Source organism: Lynx rufus, unplaced genomic scaffold (genome assembly GCF_022079265.1).
Source record: "Lynx rufus isolate CCGP_SWC_20201006 ecotype Redwood Valley unplaced genomic scaffold, mLynRuf1.p SCAF_5, whole genome shotgun sequence".
NCBI classification, from domain to species: Eukaryota; Metazoa; Chordata; class Mammalia; order Carnivora; family Felidae; genus Lynx; species Lynx rufus.
Genome location: NW_025814867.1, coordinates 103,148,734 through 103,167,343, shown reverse-complemented (window position 1 = coordinate 103,167,343; position 18,610 = coordinate 103,148,734). Strand labels below are relative to the sequence as shown.

The 18,610-nt window shown below is 40.6% G+C and overlaps 2 protein-coding genes across 3 annotated transcripts in view; both read right to left on the bottom strand.

Moving 5' to 3' along the window:
• GUCA1C (guanylate cyclase activator 1C) overlaps positions 1 to 11,112 on the bottom strand; it is a 31,486-nt gene extending 20,374 nt beyond the window's left edge. For both annotated transcript variants that reach the window (XM_047098697.1, XM_047098698.1), the window contains exon 1: positions 10,909 to 11,112. In XM_047098697.1, coding sequence (XP_046954653.1) covers positions 10,909 to 11,112 — 204 coding nt within the window. The remainder of the gene's footprint in view (positions 1 to 10,908) is intronic.
• Positions 11,113 to 17,490: 6,378 nt separating this feature from the next.
• The window catches only part of MORC1 (MORC family CW-type zinc finger 1), a 162,780-nt gene continuing 161,660 nt past the window's right edge, over positions 17,491 to 18,610 (bottom strand). Inside the window, exon 26 of the mRNA XM_047100229.1 lies at positions 17,491 to 17,850. Coding sequence (XP_046956185.1) covers positions 17,491 to 17,850 — 360 coding nt within the window. The remainder of the gene's footprint in view (positions 17,851 to 18,610) is intronic.

Here is an 18,610-nt window from a genome sequence, read left to right as displayed (position 1 = left end):
GACGACCCTGACACAGGGAGGTTATGAGCTTGGTCCAAGATGACACACAACAGTAAGGGTCAGAGTTGGGACTGGAGTCCCGCAACCCTACCTCTCCTGCAAGGGCTTCCACTGCCTGTGGTGGCCTGTGACTCGTCTTACAGAAATTTGTAGAAAGGCTCATTAAAATTAGCAAGGACGGGCAGCTGGGTGGCTCAGTCGGTTAAGCGTCCGAGTCCTGATTTTAGCCCAGGCCATGATCTCATGGTTCATGAGTTCGAGCCCTGAGTCTGGCTCTGCACTGACAGCACAGAGTCTGGGATTCTCTCTTTCTTTCTCTTTCTGCCCGCCTCCTACTCTCACTCTGGCTCTCTCAAAATTAATAAACATTTATAGCAAGGACTTCTAATACATTGAAGCAAAGATTTGATTTGTGAACATATTTACAGGTAAACCATCACATATATTGTAATAATCATCTGTTAGATCCCACAGCTTGCTATTTACCCTCACTTTTCTTTCTGTAGCGGTTTAATCACCCTGTTTCTAAGAATCATTTACATCCCCTTCCTCTTGATTCCCAGGATTTTCTGAGGTCGTGACTTTAACCTGAAAACTTATTCTGGTATTTTGTTTTATCCTAGTGATTAAATGTTGTCCTCATGCTGACAACAGTTTTTCTGGCTTAAACCATCACTCCATTTATGGTTTGAGTTACAAACCCACGAGTTCAGAGAAATCATTTTATCTCACAAACTTCAGAGTCTTACAAGGGGCAGAGCATTTTGATGTCAGAGTGGCACTCTGGATAACATCCGGATGCCTAGATGTGGCCCAGGGTTTACACCTATTTTTTAAAATTATTTTTAATGTTTACTTTTGAGAGAGAGAGAGAGAGAGCGCGCGCGAGTGCACACAAGCGGGGGAGGGGCAGAGAGGGAGGGAGACACAAAATCTAAAGCAGACTCCAGACTCTGAGCTGTCCGCACAGAGCCCAACACAGGGCTCAAACTCACGAACCGCAAGATCATGAGCTGAGCCAAAGTCAGAGGCTTAAGGGACAGAGCCATCCAGGCGCCCTACCTTCACACCTATTACAGAGTAAGAATGTGGAATAGGAGCTAGAGGGGCTGAGGGCTGACTTTCTGCTTGGAGATTGTCCAGGCAAGTCAACCCTGGCATCTCAGTGCTCAGAGTGTCTCATTTCTCAGCTGTGATGCAAGAGTACAGAAAGTCACAACAACAGGCTATCTGTGTACAGCAAAGACACGTGAGACACCTGTGTGGTCCCCGGTTATGCTCTAGCAGTAGCCCTCTGCCTTAATTAGGTCCTCACATACCCTTCTCTCTCTTACCTCATACTTTAATTGAGCTGTTCCTTTTATTGAAATTCTCAATTCCTTTGTCAAAGGGGGAATACCATTGAAATTTAGGGTGTAGCCCTTGGAATCAGACTGCCAGCATTCCAAGTCTGCTGTGTAGTTTCAGGCAAGTTACTAAACCTCTCTGTGCCTCAGTCTCCTCATCAGTAAACTGGGACTGTTAAAAATAGTACATACTTACATATTATTGTTGTGAGGATTCTAATAAATATGAAGTGCTTTAACCATGACTAGTACAGAAATATTCAGTTAAGTGTTAGCATTTATTAGTAATAATTCAAGTTCTTTACCTCTTTCGAGGTCCCAAAGTGCCTCAACTTCTCCAAAAAGCCTTTCCTAACTCTGTAGTTTAGTTTTCATTTCATCTTCAGATCCCAGTAAATGTACCTTGAACAGCACAGCCCTGCTATAGTTTGTTATACTGCTCTATTTTACTCTTTGGGCATTTAGTCATAATTTTTTATCCTCAACTAGACTGTAAGCTCTTTAGGGGCACAGAACGTCATGTCTACCACCTACCTACTCACCCCCATCCCCACACCTCTCCAAAATTTGAGTGTGATTTTTCTAGATTTTTCTACCATTGCCTGTCCTGCCGGGATAGCATTGAAGAGTTCCCCAGAACTTCCATCCAGCCTGCCCATCTAGAAAGACGCTGGACCATCCGCAAATCACTGGGCAGGGTTTAGAAGCAGCCTTGTAATCTGGAGAACCATCTATAACCCTGAAACTAAATAGTATGCTTTCCTGCCTCTCAGTCTTTGATTGTTTATTTACTACCTTTTATTATTTGAGGATACATTTGCCATCCCAGTAGATTATAGACTCCTCTGAGGACAGGACCAATCCCTATTCATATTTGTGCCTACCTTCCTTCCACCATGCCTCCAGGTGCTCAGTAAATATTTGCAAATGCTGTGAGATAATAATATAGCGTATTAAGGATGTGACTCTGCTCCTGCTAATCTCTTCTATCGTCTAGCCCTCCCACATTCAGGGAGATTTCCATTGCCTAAGAGAGAAGTCACTGTAGCATAAAAGCAGAAATCCAGAGTTCATTCTTGCTCTTGAGTTTCAATAATTTAAGCTGTTTAGGATTCAGAGCATAAAATTTATGCCATAAACAAAAGATTTGGAAGAATACATAATTAGAGCCAGTTTCTCTAGTTTCTCCTAAGTCTACCCAAACTAAAGAGGCTCTATGAGGGCCAAGAATGGCTGCAGGTCTGGGTGACAGATATAAGAACAGAAACACCCATGGTTCACTCACTGGGCTTGGGAGGAAAGGTTGCAAGGAGCATCTGTTCATACAGTCTAAGAGGCTTCCATGCCTAGGAGTACAAGGAACCTGAGAGAACCTGACCCAGGAGGCCCCGCCATGCAGACAGCAGCCTCGCGAGGCGGGCAGGAGATGATGAGAGATGTGGTCTCAGCAAATACCAGTGTGTTTAGCTGCTCCTCTGCCCTGTATTAATACCTGGAGATTTAGATGCACCCATGGGCTCTACATGCAACCCCGGAAAGTAGAGAGAGAACACTCCTTGGTAAAATGGGGACGCAAAATATAAATTAACTTCATCATGGAAAACTAAAGTTACATTTCTTGAATGCTTGAGTGTGTGAGCTGAAATTCTTAACAGTTATACGGATAAAAAATAAATTTAAAATTTCCCTTGAGATAATTAATCTAACTGGGAACTAAGTTACACTGTGGAAGACACAGTGGCCATCCTTGGTATAAATATGGGGGAAAAAGGAGGGAAGGAGAGGGGAATGGAAAGGGAAAAAAGGGCATATATAAAAGTGAGGATACTCAAGTCGTCCCTTCTGTTATTTTATTTAATCACTCAGTAAATATTTGTAACATCTGCTTTATGCCACTAAGGTAGGTGGCTGGTCTGGGGACGCATGCAGGATTTGAAGGGGATGATTCACTCGTTTTTATTCTTCATGTTTCTGCAGTGTGTTTTCACGAGATGAATTCATGCAGCACTTGGACTTAAAAAGAGAAAGGACAGGGGAAGAGCAAACTGCACATCTAGTGTGAAGAAAGCAGTGTGGCTGGAGCGCAAAGGCAGAAGAGCAGTGCTGGGTGGCTTCTTTCCTTGCCAGGCTCTGCCTGGAATTGAGCACTCGTTCGGTTTTGTCTGTGTGCATAGAGACCAGAGTGCAGGTTCATGCCTCCAACAGGAAGCTGTTTCCAGGGAACTGGGCATTTTGCATCAATCTCCAGGTGAAGGACACGACGCTAAGATGAGAATAGTGCGGCCCCTGTCCACATTCACTGCCTTTTAGGACCCAGTAGCCGGTGACATCATCATCTTCACTGTGGTTCTGTGAAAATGGGTCTGCCCCAGACCCAGCTCTAATGACCAGCCTCGCAATCAGCTTCTGCCTCAGCAGTGTTGCACTTTCCCCAGCAAATCAAGAGCACAAATGGTTAGGAAACTATTAAAGTGGCGGCAGCACAGCCAGTGCTTGGAGCCCCCACCTACCTTCAAGTTCCACCATCCACCCTGTGTGGGTTTAACACAGACCACAAGAACCACACGCTTACACCGTGTTGTACTTTTTCACGGAGACTTTGTTTTAGACAAGGTTACTCACTACCATGTTTGGGCCAGGCTGGACCCTCATCTTTGGAGTCCATAGGGTTTCCATAATGGAATGGACAATTCATAGTCATAGAAAGGAAGGAATCTATGTTGTCCCTTGTGCAGAGACAGACCTTAATTTTGAGGAGTGTAGTTACTTTCACTCACCTCACCTACAAAGACATGCTAATACCTTTTGTGTTTTCTTTTTATAAATCTGCTTTTTTATCATTAGGCTTTTTAATCGGTTTTTATTGCTAATCCATAATTGACATTAAACTCAAAATTAAACTAAACTAAAACGAAACTAAACTATAATCGAAAACTTTGGACTTTCTGGTTATTTTTCCTAGCCTTTGTTTACATGCTTGTAATGATGCTTATTCTACTTATGCTGAGATTTATCAATTCTAGACATTACCTATTTATTTCCCGTCATAGCAAATGACAGGCATTTAGTTCTATGACCCTCATATATATCCACGTAGTGTGCTGGAACCTACTATATCTGCTGGTGTGAGCAGATTGTCAAATTTTCAGGAATTTTGCAGGCCAACTATTAAATGGTTGGTAGCTCGAAATTGACCATGGTGGGAGTATTTACACCATGGAAATCAACATGTTACCAGGGCTTTTCTCCCATGGAAGAACTAGTCGTTAAACATTTCTGAGCAACCATAGTTCTTCGTCCATACTCTCACAACTGCGGGTTAATCTAAAAGTTGAGAGTTTAATTTTAATGACTAGTAAATTTTGTTCCCTGTATAACCCATTGATGCACCAAAATTACTGACTTCAGTATTTTATATGGAGTTAATAATTACCTCATCATTGTCAGGCTGACACCTCCTGAACCTAATGGACAATCCATGAAAAGTGAGACAACCAATAATTATGTGCTTATGAAGTATTTTTGCCAAGCAAATCAATCTGAATCTATTTAAGCTTCCACAGCTAAATACCAATTTACTGGTAATTTGAAGATAAGAAAGCAATCAACTAAATCCAGAATGCAGAATATTCTACAGAACTAATAACTCACCTTCCCCAACAAATCAACTAAATCCAGAATGCAGAATATTCTACAGAACTAATAACTCACCTTCCCCAACAAATCAATGGCATAAATGGGGAGGGGGGGGTGGGAGGAAGGAGGTGACTAGGGATCTATTACAGAAAAAACAGATTTAAGAGTCATAACCACCAATTTCCATGTATGGACCTTGTTTGGATCCAAACTCAAATCAAGAAACAATAAAAAGGTGTGCTTAAAGGGTACATGCACCCCTATGTTTATGGTAGCATTATTTATAATAGCTAAGATATGGAAGCAGCCCAAGTGTCCACTGATTGATGAATGGATAAAGATGTGGTATGTGTGTATATATACATATACAAATTCACATACACAATGGAACATTATTCAGTCATAAAAAAAAATGAAATCTTGTCAGTTGCAACAACATGGATGAAGCTAGAGAACAATGCTAAGTGAAATAAGGCAGTCAAAGACAAATACCATATGATTTCACTTATATGTGGAATTTAAGAAACAAAACAAACAAAGGGAAAAAAAGAGAAACCAAAAGACAAACTCTTAACTATAGAGAACAAACTGATAGTTACCAGAGGGGAGTGAGTAGGGGGATGGATGAAACAGGTGATGGGGACTAAGGAGTGCACTTGTTGTGATGAGCACCGGATGCTGTATGAAACTGTTGAATCACTATATTGTACACCTGAAACTAGTATAACACTGTCTGGTAACTGGAATGAAAAACTTTTTCCAGAAATAAATTTAAAAAAATAAAAAATAAAAATGTAGAAGGACAGATGAGATGAAAGTGACTAAATTTTAATAATTGTTGAAGATGGATGATTGGTCTATGAGAGTATCATTAGATTATTCTCTCTGCTTTTGTATATGTGTGAAGTTTTCATAATAAAAAAAATTAAAGTTATTTCATTTAAATTTCAATAATTTTCTTTGTATTTCACCTTGTTAATTTTTTTAAAGGGACCGTCAGTTGGTCAAATATAAATTAGTAAATTTATATTGTTTTTGAAATCCTCAAGCACAATAATCTATCAGTGTCATTTTTTCAGGTCTTTCTCCCAGAGTCCCCCTTCTCCCTTTACAATCTGGATTAGCAGTACACTGACGTTTCTGTATAGCTGTTGATTTGGAGTTTTCATCTCCATGACCCAAGACTGTCCATATCTGTTTTCCTATGTTGGATTCACTCTCTCTCTCTCTTTGTTGATATACTCCCTCTTTTTTGCTGAAGTACCTGCTCCAGTAGCTTCCTTAGAAAAAATAAATGTGAAGGAATTTTTTTAGTCACTGCCTGTTTTTATTCTCTCCTTACATTTGATTTGGCTTGATTTTTTTCACCCTCAGAATTTTGGAGGCGTTTCTCCATTTACTCTTAAGTCTCTAGTGTAGGTGTTAGGAAGTTCAATGTTATTTTGACTTTCATTTTTTTTCTTTTTAGATTTTAGGATCGTCTCTTTATCCCTGTTTAAAAATTTTCTCAGAGGGCACCTAGGTGGCTCAGTTGGTTAAGTGTCCGACTTTGGCTCAGGTCATGATCTCATGGTTCACAAGTTTGAGACCCCTGTCGGGCTCTGTGCTGGCAGACTGGAGCCTGCTTCAGATTCTGTGTCTCCCTTTCTCTCTGCCCCTCCCCCACTTACACTCTGTCTGTCTGTACTAAACATAAAAATTTTTTTTTTAATATTTTTTCTCAGGGTGCCTGAGTGGCTCAGTTGGTTGAGATACCCCTCTTGATTTTGGCTTAGGTCATGATCCCCAGGTTGTGGGATCAAGCCCCGCATCAGGCTCCACGTGAAGCCTGCTTGAGATTCTGTCTCTCTTGCTTTGCACCTCTCCCCCATGCATTTTCTCTCTTAAAAAAAAAACAAAACAAAAAAATCTATGCATATGCTGTCAGTCAATCTCTATTTATTGTACTGGGCCCTTGTGAAACATGTGTCTAATAGGTCTGGAAAATTTTTCTGGTTTGTTTTGTTATAACCCTACATTCTCTCTGAGCTCTTTTTCTGTGACTCTTATTCATTGGGTTTTAGACCTATTAATCCCAATATAAAGATTTTATTTGGAGAAATGGTGTGTGGAAGTAAGCAGGAAAGATGTCAGGAAAGGCTGAGTGAGCTAATCGACCCAGCTAAAGAAGGGTGTAAAAGAAGTTTGGACAGAAGTGTCCTAGGCACTCTTGAAACCTACAGCTTGACAAAGCCACCAGGGAATCCTTTAGTCAAAGCCTGCTGACAAAGGAATCCTGCATCTTAAGAATGGGTTGGCTTTATTATTCCTGCTGCACTCCAACATTGGTGATAACCTAAACCCAAGCACGGACTCTGTGCCTGCGGTGAAGGATTTCAAAGCTGTGCACTGGGGCCCTGGTCAATTACCTTCTGGGAAGGTCTGAGGTGCCAAATTTATGGCCGCTACCTTAAAGCAGGTTCTATTAATTCTGTGATGTTGAATGCGTTAGTCTATGTACTGTGCCTAAAACAGTGTCAGACACATCTCAAACACTATTGTTACTGAGCGACAAGGAGATGCTTACAAGGGTGTGTGATTAGCCAAAGGAATTGTTATAAACTTTACAGTCTAAACTTTAGGATCTATTTCCACTTTAAGCACTATTCCAGTATGTTTAGTGAACTTAAGTACAAGCCAAAGCCAGGTGAGAAATGGCAGAGTAAAAAGAGATTGGAAGCTCATTATTATTAGAACAATCAGAAAGCTGGGAAAGGTGTGTTTGACAGCAGGGAAAGAGAAAAACAATAAAAAGCAAAAATGACAAAAGCACATTATTTTCAGGATTTGTAACAACAGGAAACTTAGCCCCAGCAACTTCAATAGGCATGGCTGCTTCGTGGTATTCCAAAAACGTAACAACCAATGTTCATAACAATGACTCTGATATCAAAAAAGGTTTTACCGGTACTTTGAGGAGGCAGGAAAGTATGAAATGCACTTTGGAATGATTTCCATCCAGAATAGCTAACACTGCAGCGGAGCTCCAAGAAAGAGCAGATCCTCCACGGTGCTGGGCAGCTGATAGTTTTACTGATCTAATTAAATATATGGCTTTTTTGTTTTCCTGTGCATTAATTGCATATCATTTCTTACTGTCACTTGATAAAGAACCATCCTTACTCTTCTCATTTTACAACCTGATTTTATATCAAGATCCCCACACCTTGTGTGGCATTAGTCATCACTGCCTAGATTTGCTTGCTTCCCAAGCAAACATAAAATCTCGATGATAAATCATGAATACCAGCGGACTTTCCAAGTCGTTTAAATGAAGCTCCTGAGATGGGCTTGGCCGTCCCACGACTGGCCCCGAGAGGACACTCCAATGGCACACGCGCCCAGATTGCTTATCTGAACACCGTCCGCCCCAGCTGCCTCGGCAGCAGGCTTCGTTTTGACAACACTTCTGGTTTCTGCCCAACGCTCCTTGTCACATGTTCCTGTTCTTGCATGTGAACCGCTGACATGCAGTGCTTCCACAAACATTGGGTTAACAACAAAATCTCTGGCATGGGCTATGTCACCAGTTACTTTGAAGAATAACTAAAAAAAAAACCCTGCTAATAGCTCATCTTCTAACCTCTCGGGGGTTCTGTCAGAGTCTGAGAAGCTGCAATCTAGAGTAAAAGACTTCCACTGTGAAATGGGTTGCTTACAGCAGGCAGCAGGCACAGTGGGACAGCAGCAGCCACACAAAGAGCGAAACATACAACGGCAGAGAGAAAGGCAGCGAGGGCTGCGAGATTCATACGTGGGCAGAGACAGAGAGACAACATGCCAACATGCACACTGTGCCCTGTCCTGGTCACTTCAGGCTCTTATAACAAAAATACCATAGACTGGCTGGCTTAAAACACTCGGAAATTTATTTCTCACAGTTCTTTAAGTGAGGGAATTCAAGATCAAGGCTCAAGCAGATTCTGTGTCTGGTGAGAGCCCACCTACTGGTTCATCGACAATCGGCCTTCTCACTGTGTCCTCACACGAAGGAGGAAACTCTCTGGGGTCTGTCTCTTTGTAATCCCACTAATCCCAATCATGAAGGCTCTGCCTTCATGACCTAATTACCTCCCAAAGACCCCACCTCCAAATACTATAATGTGGGTGGGGAGTGGTTTAGATTTCACCATAATTTAAGTTTGTGACAGATAAAAAAGGAAACCTCATTTAGAATGGAGTCCGGAGGCTAGCAGGGGGAGCTCACACACCCTACCACTCCTTGTCAATTGCTGACCCAACAGGAAGAGACTGCATCTTGCTTGCTTGCTGATTCTACTTCTTTACCACCCCAGCAGGAGGAAAAAGGGCCCCACCCCTTGACCCTGGCAACAACCCAGCCAATGAGATATTGTCACAAACAACTGAGACAATAAAAAGCCACTATACCTCAAACTCCCAGTTTACTCCAACCGACTTTTTGTTTATAAAAGCCTTCCTGATTTCACCCTTTGCTCTGTACTAGAGCGTTCCTCTCCTTTGCTCTGCATACTTGCCTATGGCTTTGCCATAGCCTGCTTATCCAAAATTGCAATTTTCTATTTCCAATTAATCCCATATTTGCTGTTAAAGTAATAAGCGGTTTTAAGGTTGGGGGAGCACAAAAATTCAGCTTATAGCATATCTAGAACATGTTTCAACGTCAAGAACAAAAGCAGAATCTGCCTCATTTTCCCACTGATTTGTAAACTCCTTGGGGGCAGAACAGTTTGTTTGCATCCACACTAAGTCAAATTTATGAGGAGGAAAACACCGTCATACTAAGCAGGCAGTGTTTCACTCACACTTGATAACAAAGAAGATGTCCTAAAAGACAATGTCCTGAAAGAAATCTGCTCCCAACATTATTACAAGAATTAAAATAGCTGTTAATTTTGCACACGTTCAGTTTTCCCTAGTTCTTGGCTGGTACCTCCTTTTAAGTTATCTATTGTTTTGGTTTGTTTGTTTTTATTTGGAAAAGGGCTCAAAGGGCTGTTCTAGATTCCATACATCCCAAAGGACAGTCAATTGTTTTAATTACCACTTCTGCCTCATCTATTCTCACACACAGCCTTCCAAAGTCATCTATTTTTCAGTGAGTGGTATTTCCCCTTTCCCTTTTATTCTAGATGGCATCAGCCCATTTTGAAGTATACAGGTAAAAAACAACTGAAATGCACAAGGAAAAGTAGGCAGGAAGAATTCTGGCCTGGTTGGTCAGATTGTTACTTTTTTGTCTTATTTTTTTCTGTTCCCCATTTTTTTCTCCTCATCTTTGTATTTTTTCAGGACTTGAAAATTAAATATGCTGCAACTCCTTAGGAGTGAGTAAATTCAAGACAATAGTTCAGTGACAATCTTTAGAAACTAAAATTTATCTGAATTTAAAACTGTAAATTGTTTTGTTTTTCCTCCAACTAAATTGGTCAGATATGAAAAACTATTCCAGCATTCCAACTTCTGAGTACAAACAACATGTTGGCAAATTTGTATTGATTTTACCTGCCAATCTAGATGCAATCACACTTTTTAAAGCAGATTCCTGTAATTTGCTTTTCTATAAAATGTCACCAACGCATTAAATACTTTGAAAACAGTCTTTGTAAATCAATCTGCACTTATTAGATTTGTTTAAACGATAGCATTAGAATTCCACGCCGAGATTTAATTTGGTTTTAAAATAACTCGCTACATGCAGAACATTTCCAAGGGTGGAGAGGCTAGTTCCCAATTACTTTCATGCCGTCAGTGCTAAATGTGTTTAATGACTCACTTACCTACAAGCTGTGGGTTCTCTGAAGACCTCCCTGTTCAGTGAGATGCACACGTTTTACCTCAGGCTATTTCATATTTTTACAGAGGGGAAAATGCAGAACCATTGCCAAATAAAAAGTAAAGGACTTACCTTGTTCATGTCAAAGGTATTATAGACTTGATCAACATGTTCATTGGCTTTTTGATTCAGACCTTGCAGACCCAAGAGTGTCTTGAATTCATGCAGTGTTTGCAGGCCGGATGGATATTCCCTCATAAATTCTTTGTACCACACATAGGTCTCTTTAGCAGGAACTGCTTTCTGACCACCAGCTATCGATTCATTATTTCCCATCGTGATTCACAGTCTGCAGCTTTTTCTCAGGTTGTTTTCACGTATGGTCTCTCCCAATTTAGTTCCTCACTTCTTCACTAGAACTGGAGGCTAACATATGCCTTTAGAAAGCTAGTCTAACCCTCTTACAGCTATAGGCTAAATAAGAAAAGAAAGCCAGTGAGATTAACTCATCTGTACAGTTTTAAGACTAGGTCATTTATCGCTAACTGATGGGATTGTGCTGCCAGAGATACAGTTTTCTGTGAAGGGCAGAGGCATTGTCCTTGCCATATTGTTAGCCATCAATTATGCCTACATTGAGGAGGGGGGTCTAATGGAAGGAACTCTGAGTTGCATTCAGGAAGCCTGGGACTGAAACATTACTTAGTTTCTACAGTCTCACTGTTCCCATCCGTAAAACAGTAACAAGGATATTTGCTTTTTCATACCTAAATATTGTGAAAATAAATTTAGATGTAAAAACTATTAAAACCGTGGAAAAATTATACATTGAGAATTGCTAAATTTAAAGGAAGTCTCTGTAGAGAAGAGGGAAATGGGTAGAGATAACCATATTATCAGCAGTAAAAATGTTGTTGATGTGATAGGCAGTCTGCAGATAAAGGGACATGTTGAGCTGTGTCTTGGCATTGTTTTTCTCTTCTTTACTTTGAGGCAGTGTGTATGCAGGCATGCTCACACAGCCAGGGAGGGGCAAAGAGAGAGGGAGAGAGAGAATCCCAAGTAGGCTCCACGCTGGCAGCACAGAGTCCCATGCAGGGCTCTATCTCATGGACCGTGAGATCATGACCTGAGCCGAAATCAAGAGTCACATGCTCAACAGACTGAGCCACCCAGGCACCTCATCTTTTTCTTTTTTTTTCCGTTTCTGTATTTTCTGTCTTTCAAATCCGCTTCTACCCAGGCCCTCTGCCTGCTAACTTTGTCCCACTCCAGTTCCCAAGCTAATCTTGTCTGAGTCAAGCACCAGTTGCACAGGAATTGAAAACTGAGCAAATGAGCATAAGAACCGTATCCATGGTCCAGTAATGGAAAGGAAGTGCCCCGTGTGATGTGGCAAGCAAGCCATCTTGCTGCCAACCATACGTAGGAGTAACAGAATTACATTCTTTCCACCTAGGGTCATTTGGTCCCAAGCATGGTTATCCCCTCCTAACCTCACTCCATTTTTCCCCCAATTCTCATATTGACTCAGTTCCTAAGTCCGGTTTCTCTCTTAAGTTACTATTCCTTAGTCTTAACTTATTACCTATTCAAAACCCCAGGTTCCCCAAGAACTGGAGCCTTTGGGGCCTTGACAGGAAATGGGGGTGGCTAGGGTATATATGATTAATTTTGTTTCACACATACCAAGGTAGACTTTAAGTAGAAAAAAATTTGAACCCATAATTACAGTTAAATAACATGTGTTCAGTAAGGTTATCGAAATTTGGAACACCTTCACTTATAAGTATTACTTGAAACCATTAGAGTAGGTGAGATTTCTTAGGCAGAGTAAAAAGAAAGAAGATGAGATAATAGGACTAGGTCCTGGTAGGAAATAGGAGGAGGGTCCTGCTACAATCTTCCAAAGCCAGTCTCTGGGGAAGTCCCTGTGCAGTCTCCAATGGTTTGCCAGGATGCTCAGAGGCATTGACTTCTTATCACCATTAACAGTTATTAATCACCAATTTTTAGTTAAAAAAAAAAAAAGAATGGCTACCGATGATGCAAGAGGAAGGTAATGAAAGTTTTCAAGGGGCCAAGAAAATCCCCTGTGGAAGGAAAATTTTGGATAAATCAAGAATACAAGGACCTGAGAACTGGAAACTGTGTTTCTTCATGTAAATTATGCTTTTCAAAAAATCTGCATAATGATTACTTGCTGATACAGAAAAAAACGTTTAAAACTATTACAAATAGTATAAGAATTCTTATATTGGATACAATATTGATATCCCAAACTCAGGAATCCTGCTACATAAAACATTAACTAGTTATAAGATAATGGGGAAAAGTCTTCATTTATAAAAGGTCAAAGAATAAATCTAAATTACAATAAATTTAACTAGAATGTGCTGGACATATTTGAAGAAAAATTTTAAATGCTAATACAGGGTACCAATAAAGACTTGAACATACAAAAAGGCATATTTTGGTTTGGGGTAGAAAGACTTGATATTTGAAAAAGGCAATTCTACCTTAATCTATCATACCACCATATGCCAAACAAAATGCAAATAAAGTTCGAGGGGAGGGGTGGATGTTGACTAAAAAAGCTAATTCTAAGTCTGGATAAGAATTAAACATGCAAAGATACAAAAGAAAACTCTCAAATATAAAATTATTGACTATCCCTACCAAAACAACTTGGGTCCAATGTGAGAAAAGATGGAACAATCAATGAAAAATAATAGACATTTTTTTACAGAACTCGGCCCAAATACAAATAGGAATTTGACATGCAGTAAACGTGGCAGTGCAGATCATTGGGGAAGAGACTGATTTTTCAATTAACAGTTTGAGGACAATACTGTATCTATCTGGAAACACACACAGTTGGATTTTTAACTTACTCCTTTCACCAAAATAAATTCTAGATAAATCAAATATTTAATAATATAATGACTAAAACCACTATAACAAGGAAAAATTTCTTTCTACTTTCAGCATTTGAATGTCTTCTCTAAATAGGACTACAAAACCAGAGGGCTGGGGGGCTCTGTCAGTTGAGAGTCTGACTCTTGATTTCGGGTCAGGTCATGATCTCGCAGTTCACGGGTATGAGGCCCATGTCAAACAGGGAGAACAGCAAGGAGCCTGCTTGGGATTCTCCCTCTCTCCCTCTCTCTCTCTCTCTGCCCCTCCCCCACTCACACTCTCTCCCTCTTCTCTCTCTCTCTCAAAAAAATAAACTTAAAAAAAAAAAAAAGAAAGACAAGGATGGAGCGAAGACCTTCCACCATATTCCATCTCACATGGTCTGAATTTTGCATTATGTGTATGTACATAAAATTAAAATTATACAATTCCACAAATATTAAATGTTTTATTGCTTTTGTCCAAAGTTGTAGACATATCTAAATTTAAAAAAATAATCAGTTATCAAGGAAAATGTAAAAACACAATTTACACATGTATAATATATGTTCACATTATAGTTAGAAGATTTGCACTTTTACTCCAACTCAACAATAGAATTATCATATAAACAATATATTAAAGTTTCTGAGGATTTATATTTTCTGCATTACTGAGTAATGGCTGTAGTGGAGACAGGGCATGTGGTCTTTCCTTTTCAACACAAGTTTTAAGTTTAACTGTAGTCCTTTGTACACTGATCTTGAAAACCACTGTTTTCTAGTTTTTGTAGTCATTTAAGTGAAACAAAATGTTTAAAACAAAACAAAAACAAAGTCATTTAAGTGAAAACAAAATTTAGCCTAACTGACATTTTCATCTTTCTTACTAGCTCACATGGGAATGGGAGAACTCTAGAAATAGTTTCTGAAATAACAGGAAGAGTTAGGGAACAGGGCTGCAAATACGTAAATTGTAAATCAGTCTCCACTTCTAAAGCACACAATTTTCTTACAGTTAAACAGGGCAAACCATACAATAATGAGTACAAAGGGAAATACTGTTTGAAAAGAATCTTCCTTTTTCTTACTGGCATTTTTTAAAAGGGCATATCTTTTCTCACATTTAGTTTTGAGAAGTACTTTCAGTGTTTTTCTAAAGGGAGACTGTGTCCTGTATCTGTAGTCACTTTATTCAAAGCGTTCTGAAAAAGGGGATTATCTTCTTTAAGCAAAGCTTCTAAATAACTGTCAATCTGCTCCAGGTCTCCTGCTGGACCGCCCTGGAAAAGAGAATCAACAATCATGGCAGGCGAAGACGCTACAGGGATTATGCTTGTAATCTGGGTGGCCTCTGAGCAGCCTTCCCTGCGATTCATGTAGCAAGAAACCCACATCACACTGGAATAATGCTTTTAATCTCTTAAAATGTTTTTGCATTTCGTCTCATTTTATGCGCACAAGTGGTTAGGAACTTGAATCATTTTTTTCTTCTTTAGTGGAGGTAAATTCAACCGGCTTTCCTTCTATTTAATTACTTGTCATATTCCTAAAGCCGCCCTGCTTCCACCTTATCTTCCTCTGTTGTAGGATCTCATCTCCCGTTTTAAAAGTTCATGAATCTGAACAGATGAGTAGGTGAATTCTGACTTTTCTGTCGCTCCTCTTCCCCTCCACTATCCTTCCCCCCAGCCCCTGGCTTGTGCCTTCATGGGTCTCCTTTCTGTTCTTCCCCCACTTCTCTGTCTGGGTAATTTCACACTCTCCTTCCCTGGGCTGCTTAATCCATGAACAGCCCGACAAATGCTGCCTCTGTACTGACTTAAATCTCCCTCCCTCAAGAGCACCCATGGGTTCAACCTGCTCTCCAGCTGAGCTGGTTGGATAAGAGAATTCTTAGAAAGGACCTTTCAGAGAGACATTTCCAGTTTTATGACTGTTCCCAGTGAGTGTGTGGCACCACCATCCCAGCTTCTCCATCCCTCACCTGGTTCTATTAACCTACTTCTGCATGGTTCCCCCTGCCTTAGGCCTCTGACGAGTACTAAGGCCCAGCTTTGTGACTGGGGTCCTGTCCCTACAGACAAACATACATGATATTCATGTTCCCCTAGATTTTCAGATATTCACTGGCCCTGAGGGATGCCCTGTGTCACCCTTCTGACACTGACGGCCCTCAGTCCATCTAATCCTTTGCTCTCTGCCTGGCAAAGCATACTTCCTTCCAGGACTTCAGGTTGGTTCTGTCCCCAGCCTCTTCAAGTACCTGCTCTGTCCATCCACTTTGGATGGATGTCCATCTATCTTCTCTCTTGTCTTCGCTCTGTGCCAGTGAGGTGGCTCTGGCATTCAGAGGCCATGAAAATAGAAATTTCAAGTCAGGGATGAGAGTAAAATATATTTGGGCAGGAGCCCTTTGAGTACCTCTCCAATGATACTAGATGAAGCATGTCATATGCTCACTCTGCAGGCTAAAGCCCTTCCCCTCCTTACCAAACTTTGTGAATCGAGCCAATTAAATTCATACAATTACTCTGGCTGCTGCGCGGTAGCCTAGGGGTTTGGCATAGAAGGAAGAGTTAATCATTATTCTTTCATTTTTTTCCCTAGCTACACATAGATCTGCTATTATGAAAACCAATAATTTTTATGAACTTTTTTTGGGAGTAGTATCGTGCTTTTATTATATAGAATTTCTTTGGTGTCTCTAGTGTTTTGTAGTAAAACAACAATCATCGCTGAAACCGTCCCATGGTGGCGGGCTCCGTACCAGACGTTTCGCACATAAAAACTTCTGCCGCCTTTTGCAGCGAAAAGAACCAAAAGGAGCTGCACTCGAATCCCACTCTTCCGGCAATAAATGAACTCAAATAATGACTTTGGTAGTACCGTGGATAGAAGCACAGATAAAATTACCATATGTGGAAACAGCATTAAGCGTCCTTTTTTATTTTAACACGGAAATATTTCAGCTGTTGCCTAGACCACCCAAGGTAGAGGGAGGGTGGTATCTTTTTTGGCTATATACTCAACTTAAGCAAAAAAGATTTTCTGAGTTTCATTTTGTATTTAATATAAGAGAAATCCCAAATAACCCAAAGGACATGTATTTTGTGAAAGAGGAACAGATTCACCTTGAAATGTTCACAGCCGACTGAAACCCGGGCAGCCTGGCTTCAAAGCCCAGGCTCATCACGTATACCATACTGATGAGTGTCAGTTTCCTGGTCTCTCCCCCACCCCCTTCCTGGACGAAGTAACCCTCCACTCCTCAGTCAGGGCTCTCTCGGGGCATTCAGCTCTGGCTCTCACACCTTACGTGGCCTAGGAGGGCCCTGTCTCCTGTCCCAGACTCAGGACCTGTGTCTGAATACAAAATTCCACATGCTTCTTAGACTCTCTGTTGATTTCTCAATTTATTTCTAGCAGCTGCAGAAAGACTTTTCAACCACGGCTACATACTTTTTATTTTATGTGTTCTATCCAGCATTTCTATATGCTGTAGAAATAAGATGGGCTTTTCCTCATTAGCTCAACCCATCATAGCAGCCCTGTTCATTATGTGTTCATATATCCAAACAAGATGCACAGCATACCCCTACAGTGTTCCCTGAACTCTCTAACCTCTCCTCAAAGATTAGAAGACTCTATTTTTATTTATGTACCGGGATGAGAATTATTTTGTTGTTTAATAAAATGAGAAAAAAATTCCTAATGAAAATATATATTGAGGAGATGGGGTGACCAACTATACCAACAGCACAAGCAAAGGTTCTAATTTTTGTAAGAGAAAAAATAGCAGACCTCATGTATACTTTCAAAATTCATTTATGTACAATTTCAATATCCTTACACGGAGAATAAGGGCTGGGTTAAATGACTCGTCCAAAGCCAGTAAGTGGATGACAACGTCAGAGGAGGAAGCTGGCTGAATGCTCTTTCCACAAGGTATATTCCTACTACTCAAAATTGCATTACCTACCAGCTGAAGTTTCTGCAACAATATTGCCAGTTTTACCCGAAGATTATTCAGTTTGTCTTCAGTAAGTTTTCTTTTTGCTTCACATTGTCCCAGAGATATTTCATTAACCACTCCTCTTGTATTTGCTTCGTAGATAATGGACTGTATTTTCCTCTTTAGTTCTCTTTCATATTGGACCATGTAAACATGCTGGATCTGGGAATGTTTTCAAAAATAGTTTTAGTATATTTTTAAAGTATTACTTTCCCTCCTCGTATCAGCAAGCGATTTCATATTCCAATTCTGCACACACGTACCAAGTGTCAACTCTATACCTGTGCACTACAGGTGCTCGAAATTTAAGACATGGTGATACCCTTAAGGAACCTGCAATCCGACGGAAGAGGAAGAGAGACAGTATGTGTAATACTCCAGTAACTATAAGGATGAGAAAAGCACACCAAGGTGAGCTTGGAGATCCTTGCTTGGGAATGGAAAAAGAACCCAGTAATGGCGGACCCAGTGATACCAGATTGTGCAAGGCACGAAGGGGGCAGTTGGTGGTGCCTATGACCCTCTCTCCACAGCAGCAGTAGCTCACAGGCAATGACAGAATGGCTGGCTACTCGGGGCTCTCCTGGCAGATGATGTCGTGTCATTTATAACTCAAGTCTGTAACATCTGAAAAGCACAGAAGCTACAGTAAGAGGAATACCTGTTCTGTCACTCTCTTCGTGTCCCTTATCTGGAAGCAGAATATGGTCATATACTTACGCATATGACCCTTGCTAATTCGAGAGTCTTGGATGCTTTCCAAGGGTTCATGCTGTGACTGAGACACTCACGGGGTAGAAAAGGTAATGGAGAGGCCAAATGCTCCAATTTCAAAATGACATTAATTGCTTGTATCAACACTTGGAGAGGGCCAGGGGATATTCTGAGAAAAGAGATACAGAGCAAATCCTGTTTCGATATA